Here is a 22,849-nt window from a genome sequence, read left to right on the forward strand (position 1 = left end):
GCATCCTTCTTTGCACAGAACGTTATCATGATTATCACAAAAACTCTTTTTAAGCATAAGTCACAGGCCTAGATAGCAAAACAATAAAATAACTTACATCACCAATAAAAGTATGAAAGTACGATCGAGACGGATTGTAAACAAAATTGTTGTACATTTCCTGCTCCCACATTAGTCTCCCATCCTATGATAGAAACAAAAATGAGTTAAATGTTCATTTAAGAACTAGTACTACATTTGACCTGTACAACTGAAATTTTCTCTCAGAAAATCTGAAACTTTATCACTTTCATACTAAAGTAGGTTTAAAATAAGGGTATAAATCAAAGATGTTAAATGTTGATAAATTTGATATATTTTCTACAAAAGCAAAATACTGCAGATGCTAGAAATCTGAAATAAACAGAAAATGCTGGAAACATTCAGCAGGTCTGGCAGCATGTGTGGAGAGCAAAACAGAGTTAACACTGCAGGTCGATGACCTTTTGTCAGAACTGAAACGTTAACACTGTTTCTCTCTACCTGACCAACTAACCTTTTCCAATGCTTAGTTTTAACGTTGGTGTCACTTTGTACTGCAGCCACCTTCCCCTTCTGTCTTCATTTCAAAATCAATTCAAGTTTCTTATAGAAATTTGGTACAAATAAGGATTTTTTAAAAAAATCCATATTCATTTAAATTCAACTGAATAGTTCATACACTGAACAGTGGAATTTAAGACTCACTAACATTGCCAAGAGAGATGGGCAGGAAGCTTTTCGGTAGGGAATTAGAAAAAGCATGAAAGCAAGACACGGACCACAACATGGGGCACAGACTGAACACACTAGCAGGTTTGTGATTTGATGGGGTGAGCACTGGTGGAAGTGATAAGATACAAAGCAGGAGAGTGACAGTGAGACCCAAGATATGGCTGTGCGGGGAAATGGAGTGGCAAAGTTTGATTTTTTTTCCCCTTTGTTCTCTGCTCCCATCATCCACAGACAGTTTTAAACTGCAGTGCATTACTGCAGTATATGACGGCAAACCTCCTAGATCCGTACAGGCAAATGCAGTAGGAAGAGACTGAAGATTTTCACTGAAATGTACATGTACAAACTAAACATGCCAGTCAATTGCTCAGAACATGGGCAATTGGTAGCACTTTCAAGCAGAGAATGTTTGTCACATGTGGCTTATCAGAAATAAATCAATGTCTAAGAATAAAGCACCTAAAGTCGCTTTATGTACAACTAAAGAAAGTTTCAATAATTGCACTGCTGGTGCTCATTAGCTTAGATCAGATAAAGTGAGCAAGTACATTCAAAAGCATTTGATTTTATTTCATTACTAAGAAATTGGCTTGAAGGAAGTTTTTTTTTAATTCATTCATGGGAAGTGGGCGTCGCTGGCTAGGCCAGCATTTATTGCCCATTCCTATTGACCCTTGAGAAGGTGGTGGGTGAGCTGCCTTCTTGAACCACTGCAGTCCATGTGGAGTAGGGACACCCACAGTGCTGTTAGGGAGGGAGTTCCTGGATTTTGACCGAGCGACAGTGAAGGACGGCGATATAGTTCCAAGTCAGGATGGTGTGTGACTTGGAGGGGAATTTCCAGGTGGTGATGTTCCCATACATTTGCTGCCCTTGTCCTTCTAGGTGGTAGAGCTCGCAGGTTTGGAAGGTGCTGTCTAAGGAGCCTTGGTGCTTTGCTGCAGTGCATCTTGTAGATGGTACATATTGCTGCCACTGTGCATCGGTGGTGGAGAGAGTGAATGCTTGTGGATGGGGTGCCAATCAAGTGGGCTGCTTTGTCCTGGATAGTGCCAAGCTAGTGCAAGTGGAAAGTATTCCATCACATTCCTGACTTGTGCCTTGTAGATGGTGGACAGGCTTTAGGGAGTCAGGGGGATTCCTAGCCTCTGGCCTGCTCCTGTAGCCACGGTATTTATATGGCTACTCCAGTTCAGTTTAGAGGTATGCAAAGGAAACCTGACGCGAGCCCGAATTCCGGACCCAGAGGTCCGCCAGACCCGAACCCGACACATATCGTCGGGACCCATCGGTGTTGGGTCGGGTTGCAGGCCTTTAGATCAGTACATGGGTAAAGGCCTGCTACCCGACCTGATCCCGACGGGATCCGATGGTATGTGTTGGGTTTAGGTCGGGCTTCCCAGTCCAGCATTCAGACTTGGGTCGGGTTTCCTTTGCACACCTCTAGTTCAGTTTCTGGTCAATGGTAACCCCCGGGATGTTGATAGTGGGGGATTCAGTGATGGTAATGCCATTGAATGTCAAGGGGAGATGGTTAGATTCGCTCTTGTTGGAGATGGTCATTGCCTGGCACATGCGTGGCACGAATGTTACTTGCCACTTATCAGCCCAAGCCTGGATATTGTCCAAGTCTTGCTGCATTTCGACACAGACTGCTTCAGTATCTGAGGAGTCGCGAATGGTGCTGAACATTGTGCAATCATCAAACATCCCCACTTCTGACCTTATGATTGAAGAAAGGTCATTGATGAAGCAGCTGAAGATGGTTGGGCCTAGGATACTACCTTGATGAACTCCTGCAGTGATGGCTTGGAACAGACATGATTGACCTCCAACAATCATCTTCCTTTGTGCTTGGTATGACTCCAACCAGCAGAGTGTTTTCCCCTGATTCCCATTGACTCCAGTTTTGCTAGGGCTCCCTGATGCCATACTCGGTCAAATGCTGCCTTGATGTCAAGGGCAGTCACTCTCACCTCACCTCTGGAGTTCAGCTCTTTTATCCATGTTTGAACCAAGGCTGTGATGAGGTGAGGAACTGAGTAGCCTTGGCAGAACCCAAACTGAGCGTCACTAAGCAGGTTATTGCTAAGCAAGTGCTGCTTGATAGAAGCTGTCATAGACTGTGCTATCACTTTACTGATGATTGAGAATAGACTGATGGGGCGGTAATTGGCCAGGTTGGACTTGTCCTGCTTTTAGTGTACAGGACATACCTGGGCAATTTTCCACATTGCCGGTAGATGCCAGTGTTGTAGCTGTACTGGAACAGCTTGGCTAGGGGCGCAGCAAGTTCTGGAGCACAGGTCTGCAGTACCATTGCTGGAATATTGTCAGGGTCCATAGCCTTTGCAGTATCCAGTGCCTTCAGTCGTTTCTTGATGTCACGTGCAGTGAATCGAATTGGCTGAAGTCTGGCATCTGTGATGCTGGGCACTTCAGAAGACGGCCGAGATGGATCATCAACTCAGCACTTCTGGCTGAAGACTGTTGCAAATGCTTCAGCCTTATCTTTGGCACTAATGTGATCGGCTCCCCTATCATTGAGGATGGGGATACTTGTGGAGCCACCTCCTCCAGTTAGTTGTTTAATTGTCGACCACCATTCACGGCTGGATATGACAGGACTGCAGAGCTTAGATCTGATCTGTTGGTTGTGGGATTGCTGAGCTCTGTTTATCGCATGCTGCTTACGCAGTTTGGCACACAATTAGTCTTGTCTTGTAGCTTCACCAGGTTGACACCTCATTTTGAGGTATGCCTGGAGCTGCTTCTGGCATGTCCTCCTGCACTCTTCATTGAACCAGGATTGGTCTTCCGGCTTGATGGTAATGGTAGAGTGGGGGATATGCTGGGCCATTAGTTACAGATTGTGGTTGAGTACAATTCTGCTGCTGCTCATGGCCCACAGCGCCTCATGGATACCCAGTTTTGCATTGCTCGAAATCTATCCCATTTAGCACGGTGGTAGTGCCACAAAATCAATGGAGGGTTTCCTCAATGTGAAGGCAGGACTTCGTCTCCACAAAGACTGTGCGGTGGTCACTCCTACCAATACTGTCATGGACAGATACATCTGTGGCAGGCAGATTGATCAGGATGAGATCAAGTATGTTTTTCCCTGTTATTGGTTCCCTCACCACCTGCCACATACCCAGTCTAGCAGCTACATCCTTTAGGACTCAGCCAGCTCGGTCAGTCGTGGTGCTACCGAGTCACTCTTGGTGATGGACGTTGAAGTCCCCCACCCAGAGTACATTCTGCGCTCTTGCCACCCTCACTGCTTCCTCCAAGTGGTGTTCAACATGGAGGAGTACTGATTCATCAGCTGAGGGAGGGCAGTAGGTGGTAATCAGCAAGAGGATTCCTTGCCCATGTTTGACCTGGCTATGAGACTTCATGGGGTCTGGAGTCGATGTTGAGGACTCCGAGGGCAACTCCCTCCTGACTATACCACTGTGCTGCCGCCTCTGCTGGGTCTGACCTGCCGGTGGGACAGGACGTACCCGGGGATGGTGATGGCGGTGTCTGGGTCATTGGCTGTAAGGTATGATTCTCTGAGTATGACTACATCAGGCTGTTGCTTGACTAGTCTGTGGGACAGCTCTCCCAACTTTGGCACAAGCCCCCAGGTGTTAGTAAGGAGGACTTTGCAGGGTTTGCCGTTGTCGTTTCCGGTGCCTAGGTCGATGCCGGGTGGTCCGTCCAGTTTCATTTTCTATTGACTTCGTAGCGGTTAGATACAACTGAGTGGCTTGCTCGGTCATTTCAGAGGGCATTTAAGAGTCAGCCACATTGCTGTGGGTCTGGAGTCACGTGTAGGCTAGACCAGGTAAGGACAGCAGATTTCCTTCCCTGTAGGACATTAGTGAACCAGATGGGTTTTTACAATAACCGACAATGGTTTCATGGCCATCATTAGACTAAATCTTAATATCCAGATTTAATTAATTGAATGCAAACTCCACCTTCTGCTGTGGTGGGATTCGAACCCATGTCCCCAGAGCAATACCCTGGGTCTCTGGGTCACCCGTCCAGTGACAATACCACTACACCATCGGCTCCCCTTTGTTTAAAATGTAGTTGACTTCTTGCCCACACAGGTTTCAGACATTCATGTTCGGATGGAATCAATTGTTGGTCACTAAGGTTATATGATCCTGTTCAATTAGGGGTTTACAAGCTTGGAAGCAGTTAAATATGGCACTGATGCTTCTGTGACTCTGATGCTGCGTGAACCTGGAGGACAAGTATTACTTGCTATGGAAACATTACTGTTGAAATCACCTGAACACTTGTGGTCCAAAGCAAATTGTGAGCTTTCACTTGGGTATGGGGCGAAAAATAGGGTCAATCCATTGCAAGGTGGAACAAGGTTCAATTTAGCGATTCTTTGGGGAGCGTGAAAGGGCGGGGTGGGGGGGGGGGGGGGGGAGCACTCCTCCATCCCCCCACAATCATATGCAAACTAGATAGCCAGTACAATGATTTAAATGTATATATTTTTCAATGACAAGTCAAGTGTCATCAGTAATGTAAGTGAAAACACATCCAGTTTTGCATCATGCATTCCCAGGTCAAGTTAACATGCACACAAATAGAGAGTACCTTTTTTCCCCTCCTTTGTCAGTTTAATTAACCTCTTCTCCCTGTTCTACAACAGCCGCAAAACTGCATCAGGGCATCTTCCCAATATTTCATAATAGCCAATTAGAATGGGATTCACCAAAACCATGTAGAAATGCAGTGACTTAACGACACTGAGGCAGGGAGGAAAACTGGATTTCAGACGAATCACAGGATAGAACAAGTGGGTGAAGACAACGAAACACGGAGAAGACATTGATGAAACAGAGACCAAAAATACGTAGATGGAGATATAAAAGGAAGCAAATTTGTACTAAGATGCTAGAAGCACTAGAAATAAGATGGCAGAACTGGAAACTTTTGTAGCAGTAGTGAACTGTTATGCAATGGGAACAGAAGCATGATCAAATTAATTTAATGTTGATTGATAGAAAGCATTAAAAAATGGCAGTGGAGAGAAACGGTGGTGGTCTCGCCTTATACGTCAGGGACACCTGGAAGATAAATGAAGTTGATCCCATGGGAGGTGGTTAGCTTCAATGTGAAATCCGATTTGGAGACATCTCAAGTAAAAAAAAACTCAAAGCTTCCATTTGGGTTATGCTTCAGGTCAACATAAAAAGGAGCAATTTGCTCTAAAGAGAGAAAAGGATACACAAGAACAGGAATGTTAGTTATTTTAATAGGAAAATGGATGTGATTCAGAGTCAGAGTTGGTAAACAAACATAATACATGACTGTTTCATGACTCAATGTGTCAAGGAAGTCACAAGAGGCAGTGCTCAACTTGACCTGGCATTCGCCAACAAGCCAGAAATCATAAAGGAACTGGAAGCTGTAGCACCAAGGAATAGCGAGTACAACATGAGCAAGTGCAAAATGATCTAGGAATGAGATACATCCAAGACCAGGGTCAGAAAGTAACTATGTGGGTTAAATTCAAAAAGATGAGGGAAAAACTAAAACAAATCCAAAAAAGCTAAAATGCAATTAGACTTTTGGGCTAGAAATTTCTCTCATTAATGCTGATGTATATTCTGTGAGAGAAAAGGACAGGGCTCCATTGTGATGTCTTCCATGGCGTAATTACCTATTGGACTATCATTATCTTGGCTCATGCAATGTCAGCTGCCACCACCTATGGAATCATATCCCAGCAGAGGTTTGGAGGGCTTGAGTTATAAAGAGAGATTGGATAGACTGGGTCTTTTTTCCCTGGAGCGAAGGAGGCTGAGTGCGGACATGATAGAGGTATATAAAATTATGAGAGGCATAGATAGGGTAGATAGCCAGAGTCTGTTTCCCATGGTAGGGGTGACTAAAACTAGAGGGCATAGATTTAAGGTGAGAGGGAGGAGGTTTAAAGGGGATCAAAGGGGTAAATATTTCACACAAAGAATAGTGGGTACCTGGAATGAGCTGCCAGAGGAGGTGGTGGAGGCAGGAACAGTAGCAACATTTAAGAGGCATCTGGACAGGCCCAGGCGCTTACCCATTGTCTCTCGAGACAAGGAGGCCAAAGAAGAAGAAGGAGGACAGGTGCTTGAATGAGCAAGGCATAGAGGGATATGGAATTAATGCAGGCAGGTGGGATTAGTATAGATAGGCATTATGGTCGGCATGGACGCGGTGGGCCGAAGGGCCTGTTTCTATGCTGTACGACTCTATAAATCCACTGGGGTAGGTTACTCCACACTTCAGTAGAGGATAAATGGAACACCTTTAAAAGATAGTTAATGTGAAGAATGCAGGATAAGTACATCCCTAAAGCCAATAAACTCAGAAGAAACAAGCATTACCTTAAATGGATTAACAAAGTTAAAAAAAAAAGAGGAATAATTACCTCTACAAATCCAAATCCAGCAGAAAGGAAGGGGTTCACTCAGATAAAGAAAAGGCAGAAACTTTTTACAAAGATGCTCAGATCACAGTAACTTGGGATTGGGGGGAGGGAAGCAAAGCAGCAAAGGCTAGAAACAGTTCAAAAAAATTCTCAATACTGAAGTAGTAAGACAACAGAGATGAAAACCCGAAAAGGAGCAAGTTGGCCTGAAAGTGAAGAAAAACGCAAAAGAGTAAATATTTAAGAATTTACAAGGGAAGGCATCAACAACACGCCTTCCAAAAATAATTAACAATTAAAATCAGATTTTGATAAAAATGAGATGCAAGACCCAAACAGCCTAAAAGGACTCAAAACAATTCCCTAGTGATTGATGCTTATCCAACACTAATGTGGGGTACTTGGGAGGAGATGATCTTAAGGTGCTGACTATTATGAAAAAGTAACCAACTTGACACTGGAAAAGTAGCAGTAGACTGACAAGCTGGCATAGTGTCCACATTTAAAAAAAGGTAAAACAGATAAAACAGAAACAACTGGTCTTTATTCCACACAGAATGAAAGCATGAAATCAATTATCAGGAGTAAACTGGGGGATTATCTCTACCACAGTAAACAAGAGTCAAAGGGATTCAGATGGGAAAGATCCTGCACGATCTTTCATCAACTTCCATAACAACTCAAGTTGACTGTGGGAAGCCCTACAATGTAACGCAGCCAAACTTCTTTAAAAAAAAAAGTGCTTGTTCAAGTTCCACAAAAAAAAAGGCCTTTAGCATTTGGGGTTCAGAGCAAATTGCAGCAAATGATAAGATGTCAGCTGACAGGTACTAAACAAAAAGCAGTCATTAGAAGAAAACAGCATGATGGGGGTGGGGGGGAAGAGAAACAGAATTGGGTGCCAAGGTTCAGTGTGGGGACCGCTACTATTAGTTTTAATGAATAGCTATTCAAAAATTAATGCAAAATTGTCAAGTTTCCAGATGGTACCAAACTGGGATGGGCGGTGGAACTGGATGAGGCAGATCAGAAGTTTATAGAATTAATGCGATAAAATATATAAGTAGGTCGAGCAATGATGGATGAAATTTAATTCAGACAGTGTAAAGCACTGCACATAGGAAAAAATATTTATATACATGAATGGTATTGAATTATTCATGGAAATAATTAAGTGTTACAACCAGATGAGAAAGGTGTCTAGGGATCCCTTTTAGTCTTCACCTGGTCTGACTGTAACAGGGTTTATTTTTAAACACAGTGTTTTGAGCTCCCCCTTTGTGAATCCTTGTTCACAGCTTTCCAGTTATATGGCAAAGAAATTATCATAAACAGGCTTTCTCCAGTTTAAAAGGAGAAAAGTGAAATTTATTAAACCTTAAAACTTAACGCTAATACAGTTAACACCTATGGATATACGACATGCCCATGCTAGCATGCACATAGGGACAGAAAAGTGAAGAAAAATAAAATGGAGAGGTTTGAGGCAGTCTCTAAAGGGGGTTTCTTGGTACTGTTTCTGTGTTTCCAGCCCACTTGATTATAGGTAGTCTTGCTGTTCGCAGGGCCCAATGTTCTTCTTAAACCTCGTTCACGTAGGAGACTTTTCTCTATTTAAGGTTCACGTGTTTTCACAAGATTCAGTTCCATGGGGAAGGGATGAAGGCAGACAGGACTGGAGGTTCTACTTCAGTTCCAGGAGCACACGGCTTTCTGATTTCCAACACTCTGTTGGCAGTTCAAATTCCAACAGCCAGCTAGTCATGTGACTAAGACTGGTCTGACCACTTCTTCTGTGTTTGTGGATTCTGCTATCTTAGTCAACCTGGAATGCTAGCTCCCCCCATCGTCAACGTCTGGTAATCAAAACTTCATTGTTGGTTGAATGGGTCAGGGCATGGTCCTTTGTCCCTTGTTCCAACACTGTCTGTTACCATGGAAATGTCTTTCCAGTCAGGGGCTTGTAATTTTAAGTTTTAACGTTCGTGTGGTGAAATAATGTGTGCCTCAGTCTTGGTAGGTGGGGGGAGTGGGGGGAGTTTGCCTGACATAAGGAAGATTCCTAGGAGTCTCAGTGGACTCAATGCACAACATGGTCAACTAATATAGAGCAGTAAAGACAACAGAAATCTTAACTACAAAGACAAAACACTCGAACACAAGTCACAGGAAATCTTTATAGGACTCTGGTCAGAATGTACCTCATAATCTAGATCGAGTTAGTGAGACAAAAGGAAACAGTCAAGAACTGGATGTGGTATAGTGAAGAACCAGAAGACTGATTCCTGGTGTTATAAATCTGATTTATGAGGAAAGGCTAGAGGGTTAGATTTTCACCCTGTAATGAAGCATTTGATAACTACCTCATAATAAAGCTTAAAATTAAGGAATGGTATTTCACAATGTTACTTCTAATAGTGAGAATGGGATAAAAAGACAAATTCAACAAGCAAAAGGTAAATTTAGGAGTGCTGTCATGAAATAGTTATTCACAGAGTAATCCATTTATAAAATATAGGATACTGAAATGGGCCTTTCAGGGTGATATGCAAGATAGACTGAATGGCCTTATTTATTTATTTATCTTGGGATGACCAATTTATGAGCAATTTTGCATGGTTGTGCAAATTCACAACCATGAGATACTTGGCTAAAGTTCAAGAGTATCTACTTATATACCATTGGCCTGGAAAAAATGAAACTCAAATCTCAGGAATTGTGTGCCAACATGCTTCAACTATTGCCCTTACCTTTATATCATATACTCGGATAAAGTAAGACCTTTGTGGATTGTCTTTGATAAGGCAGGCGACTCCACAGCATTTTTTTGCCCAATGAGAACTGCGCTCTGCTGAAAACACTTGAACAACGGCTGATGATAATGTCTGGAAGAAAAAGAGAATGTCATGTCAGTTTTTAGCAAAGTAGGAAAATGTTTCTGAAAAATACATGTAACAGTAGCTTATTAAGGACAACAAAAGGGCAGGCTAAGTTAGACAACATCAAATTAATGTTTAGAACTGTCTGAATGTCGTGGACAAATTACAACAATCAACGTACTCCCAACCTAATGGCAAAAAAGTACACCTTTCTCTTGCCAATTCTCTATTGCCTTCCTCTCTGGTATCTCTTCTAATTGACCATTATTCAAGTGTGTACCTCAGAATGTTTGAAGTATTCAAAGATAGGCTATATCGCAACTCCACCTGTTCCTATCCTCATCAGATCTCCAGACATTTCACTTCCAGCAAGAAATGCTTGACAGAGAGGCAAGTGGGAACCCTGATACACTTAAGTTAGGGAGGAAAAAATTACTGAGTCTATCTACCACCTCAGTACAGATGGTGCAATGAGCTTGGATCTTTCCTGATCAATATGGCTCAGGTCAGCTACTCACTGGAGAGAAAAGAACATAACTTGTGTAGCCAATGCTCAACAACTTGTTAAACTCAGTTGGAAGGATCAAAAGTTGCTTACTGGCAACCAATTTTGCAAGATTTGTTGTTGATTAAGAGAGATCAATAAGGTATACGTCATGGAACCATTACAACGATTTCGCAAATATTTTCAACACATACTGCAATAATGCAGTTGAAAAACAAACATTACAGCTGAACATGTCGATTTGACTACTGCTGACCAGCTCAAAACTAAGCAATATGGCATATTAAAATGAGCCTGCCTCATTTTTTTTCATGGGATACAGGCACTGGCAAAGCCAGCGCTTGTTGCCATCCTTATTTACCCTTGAGATAGCGGTGGAGAGCCACCTTCTTGAACTGCTGCAGTCCATCTGATGCGGATACACCTACTATATAGTGCTGTTAGGGAGGGAGTTCCAGGATTTTGACCCAGCGACTATGAAGCAATGACAATATATTTCCAAGTCAGGATGTTATGTGACTTGGAGGGAAATCTGTAGATGATATACACTGCTGCCACTGTGCGACAGTGGTGCAAGGAGTGAGTGTTTAAGATGGTGGATAGGGTGCCAATCAAGTGGGCTGCTTTGTCCTGGATGGTGTTGAGCTTCCTGAAAGTTGTTGGAACTGCACTCATCCAGGCAAGTGGAGAGTATTTCATTACACTCCTAACGTGCCTTGTAGATGGATGACAAGGTCTTGGGGGTCAGGAGGTGGGTTACTCGCCTTAGAATTCCCAGCCTCTGACCTGCTCTTGTAGCCAGAGCATTTATTTGGCTGCTCCTGTTCAGTTTCAGGTCAATGGTAACCTCCAGGATGTTGATAGTGAGGGATTCAGTGATGGTAATGCGGTTGAATGTCATGGGGAGGTGGTTAGGTTCTCTCTTATTGGAGATTGTCATTGTCTGGCACTTGTGTGGCACGAATGTTACTTACCACTTATCAGCCCAAGCCTGAATGTTGCCCAGGTCTTGCTGCATGTACACATGGACTGCTTCAGTATCTGAGGAATTGCAAAAGGTAGTGAACATTGTACAATGGTCAGCAAACATCCCCACTTCTGACCTTATGATGGAGGGAAGGTCATTGATGAAGCAGCTGAAGATGGTTGGGCCTTGGACACTACCCTGAGGTACTCGTACAGTGATGCCCTGGGGCAACCACAACCATCTTCCTCTGTGCTAGGTATGACTCCAACTAGTGGAGAGCTTTCCCCCTTATTCCCATGGACTTCGGTTTGGCTAGGGGTCCTTGAAAACTCTGTCAAATGCTGCCTTGATATCCAGGGTAATCACTCCCACCTCACCTCGGGTTCAGCTGTCGATTTTTGGACCAAGGCTGTAATGAGGTCAGGAGCTGAGTGGCCCTTGTGGAACCCAAACTGAGCATTGGTGAGCATGTTATTGCTGAAAAGCAGCACTTGATAGCTCTGTTGATGACACCTTCCATCACTTTGCTAATGAGAGCAGACTGATGGGGCAGTAATTGGCTGGAATGGATTTGTCCTGCTTGTTGTGGATAGTACCTAACCCAGGCATTTTTCCACACTGTCCACATCAACCTTTTAAACTGAACTACATTCCAACGAAAATGCTCCAATAATTCTATACAATCTAGGCATTTTATTTTATAGGAATACCTCTTGCCTATATTGTCCCATCGCAATATTGCCAACTATGGTCACATCACAAAAATGTCAGGAACAAATAATTCTACCTGCAATTTATATTTATGTTTGATTTATTAAAACACGAAACAATTTATCGGCTTGGTGAGATATTTTGTATCCCTACAAAGCTTCCTTATTACTTTTCTGTAGTTAGAGTCACATAAGCCATATGAAGCTATCATCAAACAGTCCTTTATACCATTCTGACCTCTGTTATTGAAGTGCTTCTATTTAAAATATTTTTTCTTTCATTTTAGAATTATGGACAGCCTTGTCGACCCTGCAAAGTCCTCCATACTAATATCTGGGCGCTTGTGCCAAAGTTGGGAGAGCTGTCCCACAGACAAGTCTAGCAACAGCCTGACAGCCATACTCACGGATTCAAACCTTACAGACAATGTCACAGACACTGCCATCACCATCCCCGGGTACGTCCTGTCCCACTGGCAGGGCAGATCCAGCAGAGGTGGCGGCACAGTAGTATACGGTCGGTAGGGAGTTGCCCTGGGAGTCTTCAAAATGAACTCCAGACCCCATGAAGTCTCATGGCTTCAGGTCAAACATGGGCAAGGAAACCACCTGATTACCACCTACCCTGCCCCATCAGTTGATGAATCGGTACTCCTCCATGTTGAACAGCACTCGGAAGAAGCACTCAGGGTGGGGGACTTCAACGTCCATCACCAAGAGTGGCTCGGTAGCACCACTACTGACCAAGCTGGCCGAGTCCTAAAGAACATAGCTGCTCGACTGGGTCTGCGGCAGGGGATGAGGGAACCAACAGGAGGGAAAAATATACTTGACCTCATCCTCACCAATCTGCCTGCTGCAGATGTATCTGTCCATGACAGTATTGATAGGCGTGACCATGCACAGTCCATGTGGAGATGAAGTCCCATCTTCACATTGAGGACACCCTCCATCATGTGGCACTACCACTGTGCTAAATGGGAGAGATTTCAAATAGATCTAGCAATGCAAAACTGGGCATCCATGAGGCGCTGTGGGCGATCAGCAGCAGCAGAATTGCACTCAACCACAATCTGTAACCTCATGGCCATGCATATCCCCCACTCTACCAGTACCATCAAGCTGGAGGATCAACCCTGGTTCAATGAAGAGTGCAGGAGGGCATGCCAGGAGCAGCACCAGGCATACCTCAAAATGAGACGTCAACCTGGTGAAGCTACAACACAGGACTACTTGTGTACCAAACTGCATAAGCAGCATGCGATAGACAGAGCAAAGCAATGACATAACCAATGGATCAGATCTAAGCTCTGCAGTCCTGCCACATCCAGTCGTGAATGGTGGTGGACAATTAAACAACTAACAAGAGGAGGTGGCTCCACAAATATCCCTATCTTCAATGATGGGGGAGCCCAGCACATCAATGCAAAAGATAAGGTTGAAGCATTTGCAACAATCTTCAGCCAGAAGTGCTGAGTTGATGATCCATCTCAGCCTCCTCCTGAGGTCCCCAATTACCCGACAATGCGGAAAATTGCCCAGGTATGTCCTGTACACAAAATGCAGGACATGTCCAACCCAGCCAATTACTGCCCCATCAGTCTACTCTCAAATCATCAGTAATGTGATGGAAGGTGTCATTGATAGTGCTATCAAGCAGCATTTGCATAGTAATAACCTGTTCACTGACGCTCAGTTTGGGTTCCGCCAGGGGTACTCAACTCCAGACCTTATTACAGCCTTGGTTCAAACATCAACAAAACAGCTGAACTCCAGAGGTGAGGGGAGAGGGTTTGCCCTTGACATTAACGCAGCATTTGGCCGAGTATGGCATCAAGGAGCCCTAGCAAAACTGGAGTCAATGGGAATCTGGGGGAAAAGTCTCTGCTGGTTGGAGTTGTACCTAGCGCAAAGCAAGATAGGTAGGAAAGTAACTTGTGAAGAGGACATAAGGAGGCTACAGAGGGATATAGATAGGTTAAGTGAGTGGGCAAAGACCTGACAAATGGAGTATAATGTGGGAAAATGGGAAATTGTCCACTTTGGCAGATAGAATAAAAAAACATATTATCTAAATGGTGAGAGATTGCAGAGTGCTGAGATGCAGAGGGATCTGGGTGTCCTAGCGCATGAATCGCAAAAGGTTAGTATGCAAGTACAGCACATAATTAGGAAAGCTAATAGAATGTTATCGTTTTTCGCGAGGGGAATTGAATACAAAAGTAGGGAGGTTATGGCTTCAGCTATACAGGGTGTTGGTGAGACCACATCTGGAGTAATGTGTACAGTACTAGTCTCCTTATTTAAGGAAGGACGTAAATGCGTTGGAGACAGTACAGAGGTTTACTGGACTAATACCTGGAATGGATGGGCTGGCTTATGAGGAAAGATTGGTTGAACAGGCCAGGCATGTATCTGCTGGATTTTGAAGAGTAAGAGGCGACTTGATCGAGACATACAAGATCCTGAGGGGTCTTAACAGAGTGGCTGTGGCAAGGATGTTTCCCCTTGTGGGAGAATCTCAAACTAGGGGTCACTGTTTAAAAATAAGGGGGTCACCCATTTAAGACAGATGACGAGAAATTTTTTCTCTGAGGGTTGAGAGTCTTTGGAATTCTCTTCCTCAAACTGCAGTGGAAGCAGAGTCTTTGAATATTTTTAAGGCAGAGGTAGACAGATTCTTGATAAGCAAGGGAGTGGAAGGTTATCGGGGGTAGGTGGAAATATGGAATAATCAATTCAGCCATGAACTTATTGAATGGCGGAGCAGACTCCAGGGATCGAATGGCCTCATCCTGCTAAATCGTATGCTCGTATGTTGTTGGAGGTCAATCTTCTCAGCTCCAGGACATCACTACAGGAGTTCCTCAGGGTAGTATCCTAGGCCCAACCATCTTCAACTGCTTCATCAATGACCTTCCCTCCATCATAAGGTCAGAAGTAGGAATGTTCGCTGATGATTGCACAGCGTTCAGCACCATTTGCGACTCCTCAGATACTGAAGCAGTCTGTGTAGAAATGCAGCAAGACCTGGAAGATATCCAGGCTTAGGCTGATAAGTGGCAAGTAACATTGGTGTCACACAAGTGCCAGGACACGACCATCTCCAACAAGAGAGAATCTAACCACCTCCCCTTCACATTCAACGGCATTACGATCACTGAATCCCCCACTATCAACATTCTGGGGGTTACCATTGACCAGAAACTGAACTAGAGTAGTCTTATAAACACCATGGCGATTAGAGCAGGTCAGAGGCTGGGAATCCTGTGACTCCCCAAAGCCTGTCCACCATCTACAAGGCAAGTCAGGAGTGTGATGCAATACTCTCCGCTTGCCTGGATGGGTGTAGCTCCAACAACACTCAAGAAGCTAGACACCATCCAGGACAATGCAGCCTGCTTGATTGGCACCCCATCCACAAACATTCACTCCCTCCACCACTGCTGCCAGTGGCAGCAGTATGTACCATCTACAAGATGCACTGCAGCAACACACCAAGGCTCCTTAGACAGCACCTTCCAAACCCACGATCTCTATCCTAGAAGGACAAGGGCAGCAGATGCATGGGAACACCACCACCTGCAAGTCCCCCTCCAAGCCACACACTATCTTGACTTGGAACTATATTGCCGTTCCTTCACTGTCACTGGATCAAAGTTCTGGAGCTCCCTTCCTAACAGCACCGTGTGTACCACATGGACTGCAGCGGTTCAAGAAGGCAGTTCACCACCACCTTTTCAAGGGAAACTAGCAATGGGCAACGCCCACATCCCAGAAACGAATTTAAAAAAACAGGATGTACAACCTTAGCCATGCTTGATGTGGATGTAGTGGAATCCTTGCCTATAAAACAGCATCCTTATTGCTTATGTCCAGACAAACAGGCCCAGGTGAAAGCAGAAATCCAATACATGTTGGAAAACCACCTAACTGAACCCAAAGCAGCTGGAGTTCTCCAGTGGTGTTAGCGCCTAAACCTGACAGTTCAACTAGATTCTGCATAGACTACAGAAAGGTTAATGCAGTAACAAAAGGCAGACTCCTACCCAATTCCTCGCTTGGAAGACTGTATTGACAGAGTGGGCAGTGCCATGTTCCTTAGAAAAACAGATTTGTTAAAGGGATACTGGCAGGTTCCTTTAACATCCCAAGCTAAAGAAATATCGGCCTTTGTCACACCAGATGGTCTTTTCCTGTGCCAAGTGATGCCATTCGGGCTAAAAAATACCCCAGCCACTTTTCAGAGACTAATGAACCAAGTGGTAGCCAGTGTTCCCAACTGTGTCATTTATCTTGATGTGCTGGCATACAGTGACACTCGGAAGGTCCACTTGGAACATCCAGAAGTTCTGTTTAGAAAATTGCAATCTGCTGATTTAGTAATAAACCTTGCCAAAAGTGAATTTGCAAAAGCAAGGGTAACTAATCTAGGGCATATAGGAGGGCAAGGACAAGTGTTGCCAAGAACAGCAAAAATACAAGCATTGGTGGAGTTCCCTACCCCTAAGACTAAGCGAGAAATCATGAGGGTTTTGGGGATGCGTGGTTTCTACCGCAAGTTTGTACCAAATTTTAGTACTATAGCTGCTCCACTAACTGATTTATTACAAAAAAGAATGCCAAGGTAGAGTGGTCAGGGGAGCACCAAGCATCCTTTGAGAGGCTCAAAGCCATTTTGATTAACGAACTATTGTTGGCTGCTCCAAATTTCACTAAGCCCATCAAGTTAGCAATTGATGCGAGTGACCTGGGGGTCATTGCAGTCCTGTTCCAAGACAATGAATTGGGCATAGAAAGGCCAATGGGATACTTTTTCAAAAAGCTAAAAGCAACACGAAAAGAGATACTCTTTGGGCGGCACAGTGGTGAGCACCGCAGCCTCACAGCTCCAGCAACCCGGGTTCAGTTCTGGGTACTGCCTGTGCGGAGTTTGCAAGTTCTCCCTGTGACCGCGTGGGTTTCCGCCTGGTGCTCCGGTTTCCTCCCACAACCAAAGACTTGCAGGTTGACAGGTAAATTGGCCATTGTAAATTGCCCCTAGTGTAGGTAGGTGGTAGGAGAATTGAGGGATGGTGGGGATATGGTAGGGAATATGGGATTAATATAGGATTAGTATAAATGGGTGGTTGATGGTCAGCACAGACTCGGTGGGCTGAAGGGCCTGTTTCAGTGCTGTATCTCTGACTCAGCAGTGGAAAATGAAACCCCAGGCTTATTACTAGTTCTTAAGCATTTTCAAGTCTATGTCTGCCATGACTACAGAGAGACACTGGTATATACAGATCATAACCCCCTAGCCTTTGTGGAAAATTTCAAAAACCAGAATGCCAGACTATTCCGATAGTTCACTACTGCAACCTTATCACTTAAAGATTATCCACATTGCGGGCAACATAATGTAATTGTGGATGATTTGTCTCAGATTTAACTTTGCTTCGAGTTATTTGAGTGCAAAGATGGTACAAAGCAGAACAGCATTAGCTACAGGTAGAGAGTGAATAAGAATGGGCACGTAAATGTATTTTAATATTTTTCATCTGCTTTTTTCCAAGTTTGTAATGAAATGCATTTAAAAATGGTGCTTCATTCCTCCAAGAATGGAGGTGTTATGAAAGTGCTTCTATTTTTTTTTTCAAACTTTGAGAACTAATTTTAGAATTTTGGACTGTGGTTCAATTGTGAAAAACTGAAAAGATTCCATGGATTTTTTTTTTAAACAACGGTCACTGAGAGATCTTGTTTGAAAACAAATCTTTACTGGCTGTCACATGCCTTAAGCTCAATAATCAACAGAAACCTTGGTGATTTGGGGGAGATGTTTACAGAGAAGTGACAGGTCAAGATTTATGAGGGAGGAGTTGGTTTCGCTTCTGAGATTTTGTTTTGACTTTCTGGTTGAGGTGTGGATTGTTTTGAGTTAGTTGGAAATCAACCTGCCAAAAGAGAAACTACCAGCTTGCCTCCTTCCTCTCGCCTCTGAAATGCTGAGTGTCTAGCGCGTGGGAGCTAAAACCCCTGATGCTGCATTTCTCCTGAGGAGCTTCTGGAAAGTTTGCCAGATTAGTTTTCCACGCAGCCTGAAAAGAACTGCTTCTGAAAAGATCCCAGTGACCGGTCTACATGTACTCGGATGCCAGACTGTATGCCATTTTTGGACACAACATATCTCATCCTTTTCCCTCAAGAATCAAGTAGTGCTTGGCCAAAGTATTTTTTTTTCATCTTATCTTTGTGAAAGAGCTCTGCAGAGAAAATTTCTCTTTTTTGCCTCTTGAACTGTGTGAGAGAGGATGTGTGGGTGTGCAGAGTGGTATTTAAAAAAGGGAACTTTCACATTTCAGTCTGTGTGTTAATGCTTTGCTTCATTACTGGATAAGTCTTGTTTGATAAACTTATTATTTTGTTGTTTATTAAAGAAACCTGGTTGGTGTATTTTATTCTGGGATAAACAGTAGAATATATGATTGACCGTATTGGTAACTGGGCAAACATTTAAATATACGTTGTGACTTGTGGAGAAGTGGAACGAGAAAAGACAGTGCACTCCTCCCGCCTCAGTTGCAACATCTCCCAAATCTGTACCCATCTTTGCATAACTCCATGTTTGAATTTTAAAATCTGGTTCATGCCACAACACTGAAACTGCCCTAATCAAAGTCTCAAATAATATATTCTATGACCGATACCCTAGTGCACTATCCCTCCTCAATCTGTCTGCAGTCTTTGACACAGTTGATCACACCATCCTCTTCTGCCACCTCTTCTTCATTGTCCAGCTGAGTGGGACTGCTCTTGCCTGGTTCTGCCCAGTCATAATCAGAGAATCTCTTCCAGCACCCGCATCATTACCTCTAAAGTGCCTCACGGTACTATCCTTGTTCCACTCTTATTCTCATATATATGTTGCGCCTCGGCTACATTATCCAGAGGCAATGCACATGTACACTGAAAAATCCCAATTTCTCTGTCAGCTTGTCCAACATCTAGTCATGGATGACCTGAAATTTCCAATTAATGATGGGAAGATCGAAGGCAATGTCTTTGACCTGGAGCTTAACTTTCAACCCAACATCCTCTCCATCAGAAAGAATTCCTACTTCCATCTTATAATATCACCTATCTCCACCCAGGCCTAGGCTTAACTGCTGCTAAAATCCTCATCCATACTTTTTTTTTAATTAAATAAAAACCGCCAGACTTGACTATACCAATGTCTTTCTGACCAGCCTCCCATCTCCTGCCCTCTCTAGACTGGAGCTTATCCAAACTCACACCAAGTCACTTTCACCCATCACTATTGTGCTCTCTGAACTACAATGATTCTTGGTCCACCAAAGCCTCCGATTTAAAATGTTCATGCCAGGTTTAAAATTCCTTCACGGCTTTGCCATTCTCTACCTCTGTAATGTTCTCAAGTCCTACAGCTCGCCAAGAACTCAGCATTTCTCTAACTTTGGCCTATCATCCATTTCCTTCACCCCACCTCTGGTAGGCATACATTCAGCCATTCAGGCCCTAAGTGTTGGAATTTCCTTCTGAAAACTCTTGCCTCTCTCTCCTCCTTTAAGACATTGCTTAAAACCAACTTCTTGCACCAAACTTTTGATTATCTTTCCTAACGTCCCCTAAGCATAATGATAAATAATCATGAGGGAAAGTCACACAATAAAGTGATCAATTAGTTACAAGTTACTTCATGAATTTTAACTACTTCATAAATTGCAGTGAAATATAGAATTGGGTTTAAAAATGTATTTTTGATTTAGGAGCCAAATGCTTTACAAGACAGCTTAATAAGGAAGAAACCCAATCCTTCCCAGAACATAGTACATGAAAGAGAATCAAAGGTCTATATGATCCTTAAAGCATTACAAGCCAGACTTTTCCACAAAACATGGTTGCACACAATTCAACATCTTTTGCAGAGGACAGTGTCGGTCTCAACTACTGAAATTTACTATTGTTTTTTTTTCCCTGTTTCAGTTTAAAAGAAAAAATTATGGTAGGAGTACCCTGGATTACATTAGAAATTTATCCAATAATGTCAATGACGCATTAAAAATTACTTCATTTCAGAAGTTTAAGTGATCTATATAATAAAACAGGAATCTAGATTTCTTTCCTTAAAATATTAACTTTGCACCTGTCTGCTGATACCCAAGTCTGACAGTGAAATGATTAAATTCTGCTGTGTAAAGTTTTTTTTTAAAAAAAACAGTCCAGTCAAATCTGGATCTGAAGCTACCATTTTTACAGGTATAGCAAAAGCTTTGATATCCAGGACTTTATGAACTGGTAAGCTTTATTATCCAGAATTTCTGAAATCTTCTGAGGCTTGTCTCCCAATGCTGAGTTTTCCCTAGTGCAGCCGATTGTTCTCAGCATTATTTACTGTAGTTACTGACAATATTGATAGCATAACAACCGAGGCAGGAGTAATGCACTGTCAATTCAGTCCCATTACTCCACAGGTCATCACATATTATTAAAGTTTTCCCACCTACTGGAAATTTAGCCAAATTAAACACTATTAACCAACACCACCCCCTCCACCCACCCCAGAATAAAACAGACCAAACCAGGTATCTTTAAACAAAATAACTATTTATTAAATAAACTAAATCAATCATTCTTGAATGCTTTTCATTACAATGCAAAACAGAAACTGAAAAAACACTAAACACATTTTCACATTCATGCCCCCATTCACCCTACTGATAATTAACAGAATTTTTCTTTTTACCATCGCCATTCAAGGTTAAATGTGTGACAAAGCATCGGCGATAACATTGTACATATTTCAGGGAAAAAACAATCTTCAAATAAGGCTGTAACAATAAACTTCATCTAAATATTCTAGCATTTTGGCTTTTAAATTTTTCCAGAAATTTATTTACTTTTTATTTTATTTAGAGATACAGCACTGAAACAGGCCCTTCGGCCCACCGAGTCTGTGCTGACCAAGAACCACCCATTTATACTAACCCTGCAATAATCCCATATTCCCTACCACCTACCTACAATGGCCAATTTACCTATGACCTGCAAGTCTTTGGTGGTGGGAGGAAACGGAGCACCTGGCGAAAACCCACACAGTCACAGGGAGAAATTGCAAACTCCGCACAGGCAGTACCCAGAATTGAACCCGGGTCCCTGGAGCGGTGAGGCTGCGGTGCTAACCATTGCGCCGCCCCAAACCACTGCGCCAGGAGGTTATGGTCAGTGTATATTAGTGTTTCTTTGTAGTCTTGGCGGACATATACTTCGAAATGTTTGAGAGCCAGCAAAAATCCTTCTTTTGCCATAGTGGAATACTTTTTTTGGTGGCAATTTAGTTTTCGTGAGAAGTACCCTACTGATTTTTCAATGCCCAATTCGTCATCCTGCAATATGACCGCGCCAACCCCCAGGTTGCTAGCATCAATCGCAATCTTGACGGGTTTAGCAAAATTTGAAGCAGCCAACACTGGTTCATTAGTTAAGAATGCCTTTAACTTTTCAAAAGCTGCCTGACATTCATCTAACCATAGTACTTTGGTTTTCTTCTTTTGTAGCAAATGGAGCAGCTACAGCACTAAAATTCCATACAAACTTCCTGTAGAAACTGCACATTCCTAAAAACCTCATGATTTCGCGTTTTTAGTTTTGGGAATAGGGAACTCGACTGAGGCCTTTTGCCGTTTTTGGTAATACTTGTCCTTGCCAAGTTACTCTTGCTTTTCCGAATTCGCCTTTTGCCAGATTTACTAAGTCCACTGCTTGCAGATTTTTTTTTTTTTAAAAACAGTTTTTAGCTGGTTTAAGTGTTCTTGCCAAGTGTTACTGTATATTAGTACATCATCCAGATACACTACACAGTTGGGAACACTGGCTATCACCTGATTCATTAATCTTTGAAAAGTGGCTGGGGCATTTTTTAGCCCAAATGGCATCATCCGGAACTGATAAAGACCGTCTGGTGTGACAAAAGTTGATATCTCTTTGGCTCTAGGAGTCAAAGGAACTTGCCAGTATCCCTTTAGCAAGTCGATCTCGGAAAGAAACCCAACACTACCCACTCTGTCAATACATTCTTCTAAACGAGGAAGTGGGTAGGAGTCTGCCTTCATTACTGCATCGACTGTTCTATCATCTATATAAAGTCGGGTTGACTGGTCAGATTTAGGTACTAAGACTATTGGTGAACTCCAGCTGCTTTGACTAGGTTCGATTAATTTGTTTTCCAGCATGTATTGGATTTCTACTTTTACTTGGGCCTGTTTGCCCAAACTTAAGTGGTAAGGATGTTGCTTTAAATGAACAGATTCCCCTATATCCACATCATTGCAGCTAAGGTTGTACATCCTGGCTTATCCCTGCAGACGCTTTCAAATGTTGTGCAACGCCTGGTTAGGTCTTCACGTTGTTTTGCATCAAGATACAAAAGCATGTTGTCCAATTTTCTGTATTAGCTAACCTGATAGTTGGAGGTTCCATCTGAGAATTGTCTAAGCCTCCTTCTGCCTCACTATCCTTTTCCTTCTCAACAGTCCCCATTACCTGACATACCTGTACTGGCTTATCTTCCTCTCTGCGATAATATTGCTTTAACATATTGATGTT

At 43.1% G+C, this 22,849-nt stretch overlaps 1 protein-coding gene across 2 annotated transcripts in view; it reads right to left on the reverse strand.

Moving 5' to 3' along the window:
• The window catches only part of LOC137379691 (actin nucleation-promoting factor WASL-like), a 94,968-nt gene that overhangs the window by 42,040 nt on the left and 30,079 nt on the right, over window positions 1-22,849 (reverse strand). For both annotated transcript variants that reach the window (XM_068050903.1, XM_068050902.1), the window contains exons 2-3: window positions 9,934-10,068; window positions 98-184 (exon numbers count right to left, since the gene is read on the reverse strand). In XM_068050903.1, coding sequence (XP_067907004.1) covers window positions 98-184; window positions 9,934-10,068 — 222 coding nt within the window. The remainder of the gene's footprint in view (window positions 1-97; window positions 185-9,933; window positions 10,069-22,849) is intronic.

Source organism: Heterodontus francisci, chromosome 18, assembly GCF_036365525.1.
Source record: "Heterodontus francisci isolate sHetFra1 chromosome 18, sHetFra1.hap1, whole genome shotgun sequence".
NCBI classification, from domain to species: domain Eukaryota; kingdom Metazoa; phylum Chordata; class Chondrichthyes; order Heterodontiformes; family Heterodontidae; genus Heterodontus; species Heterodontus francisci.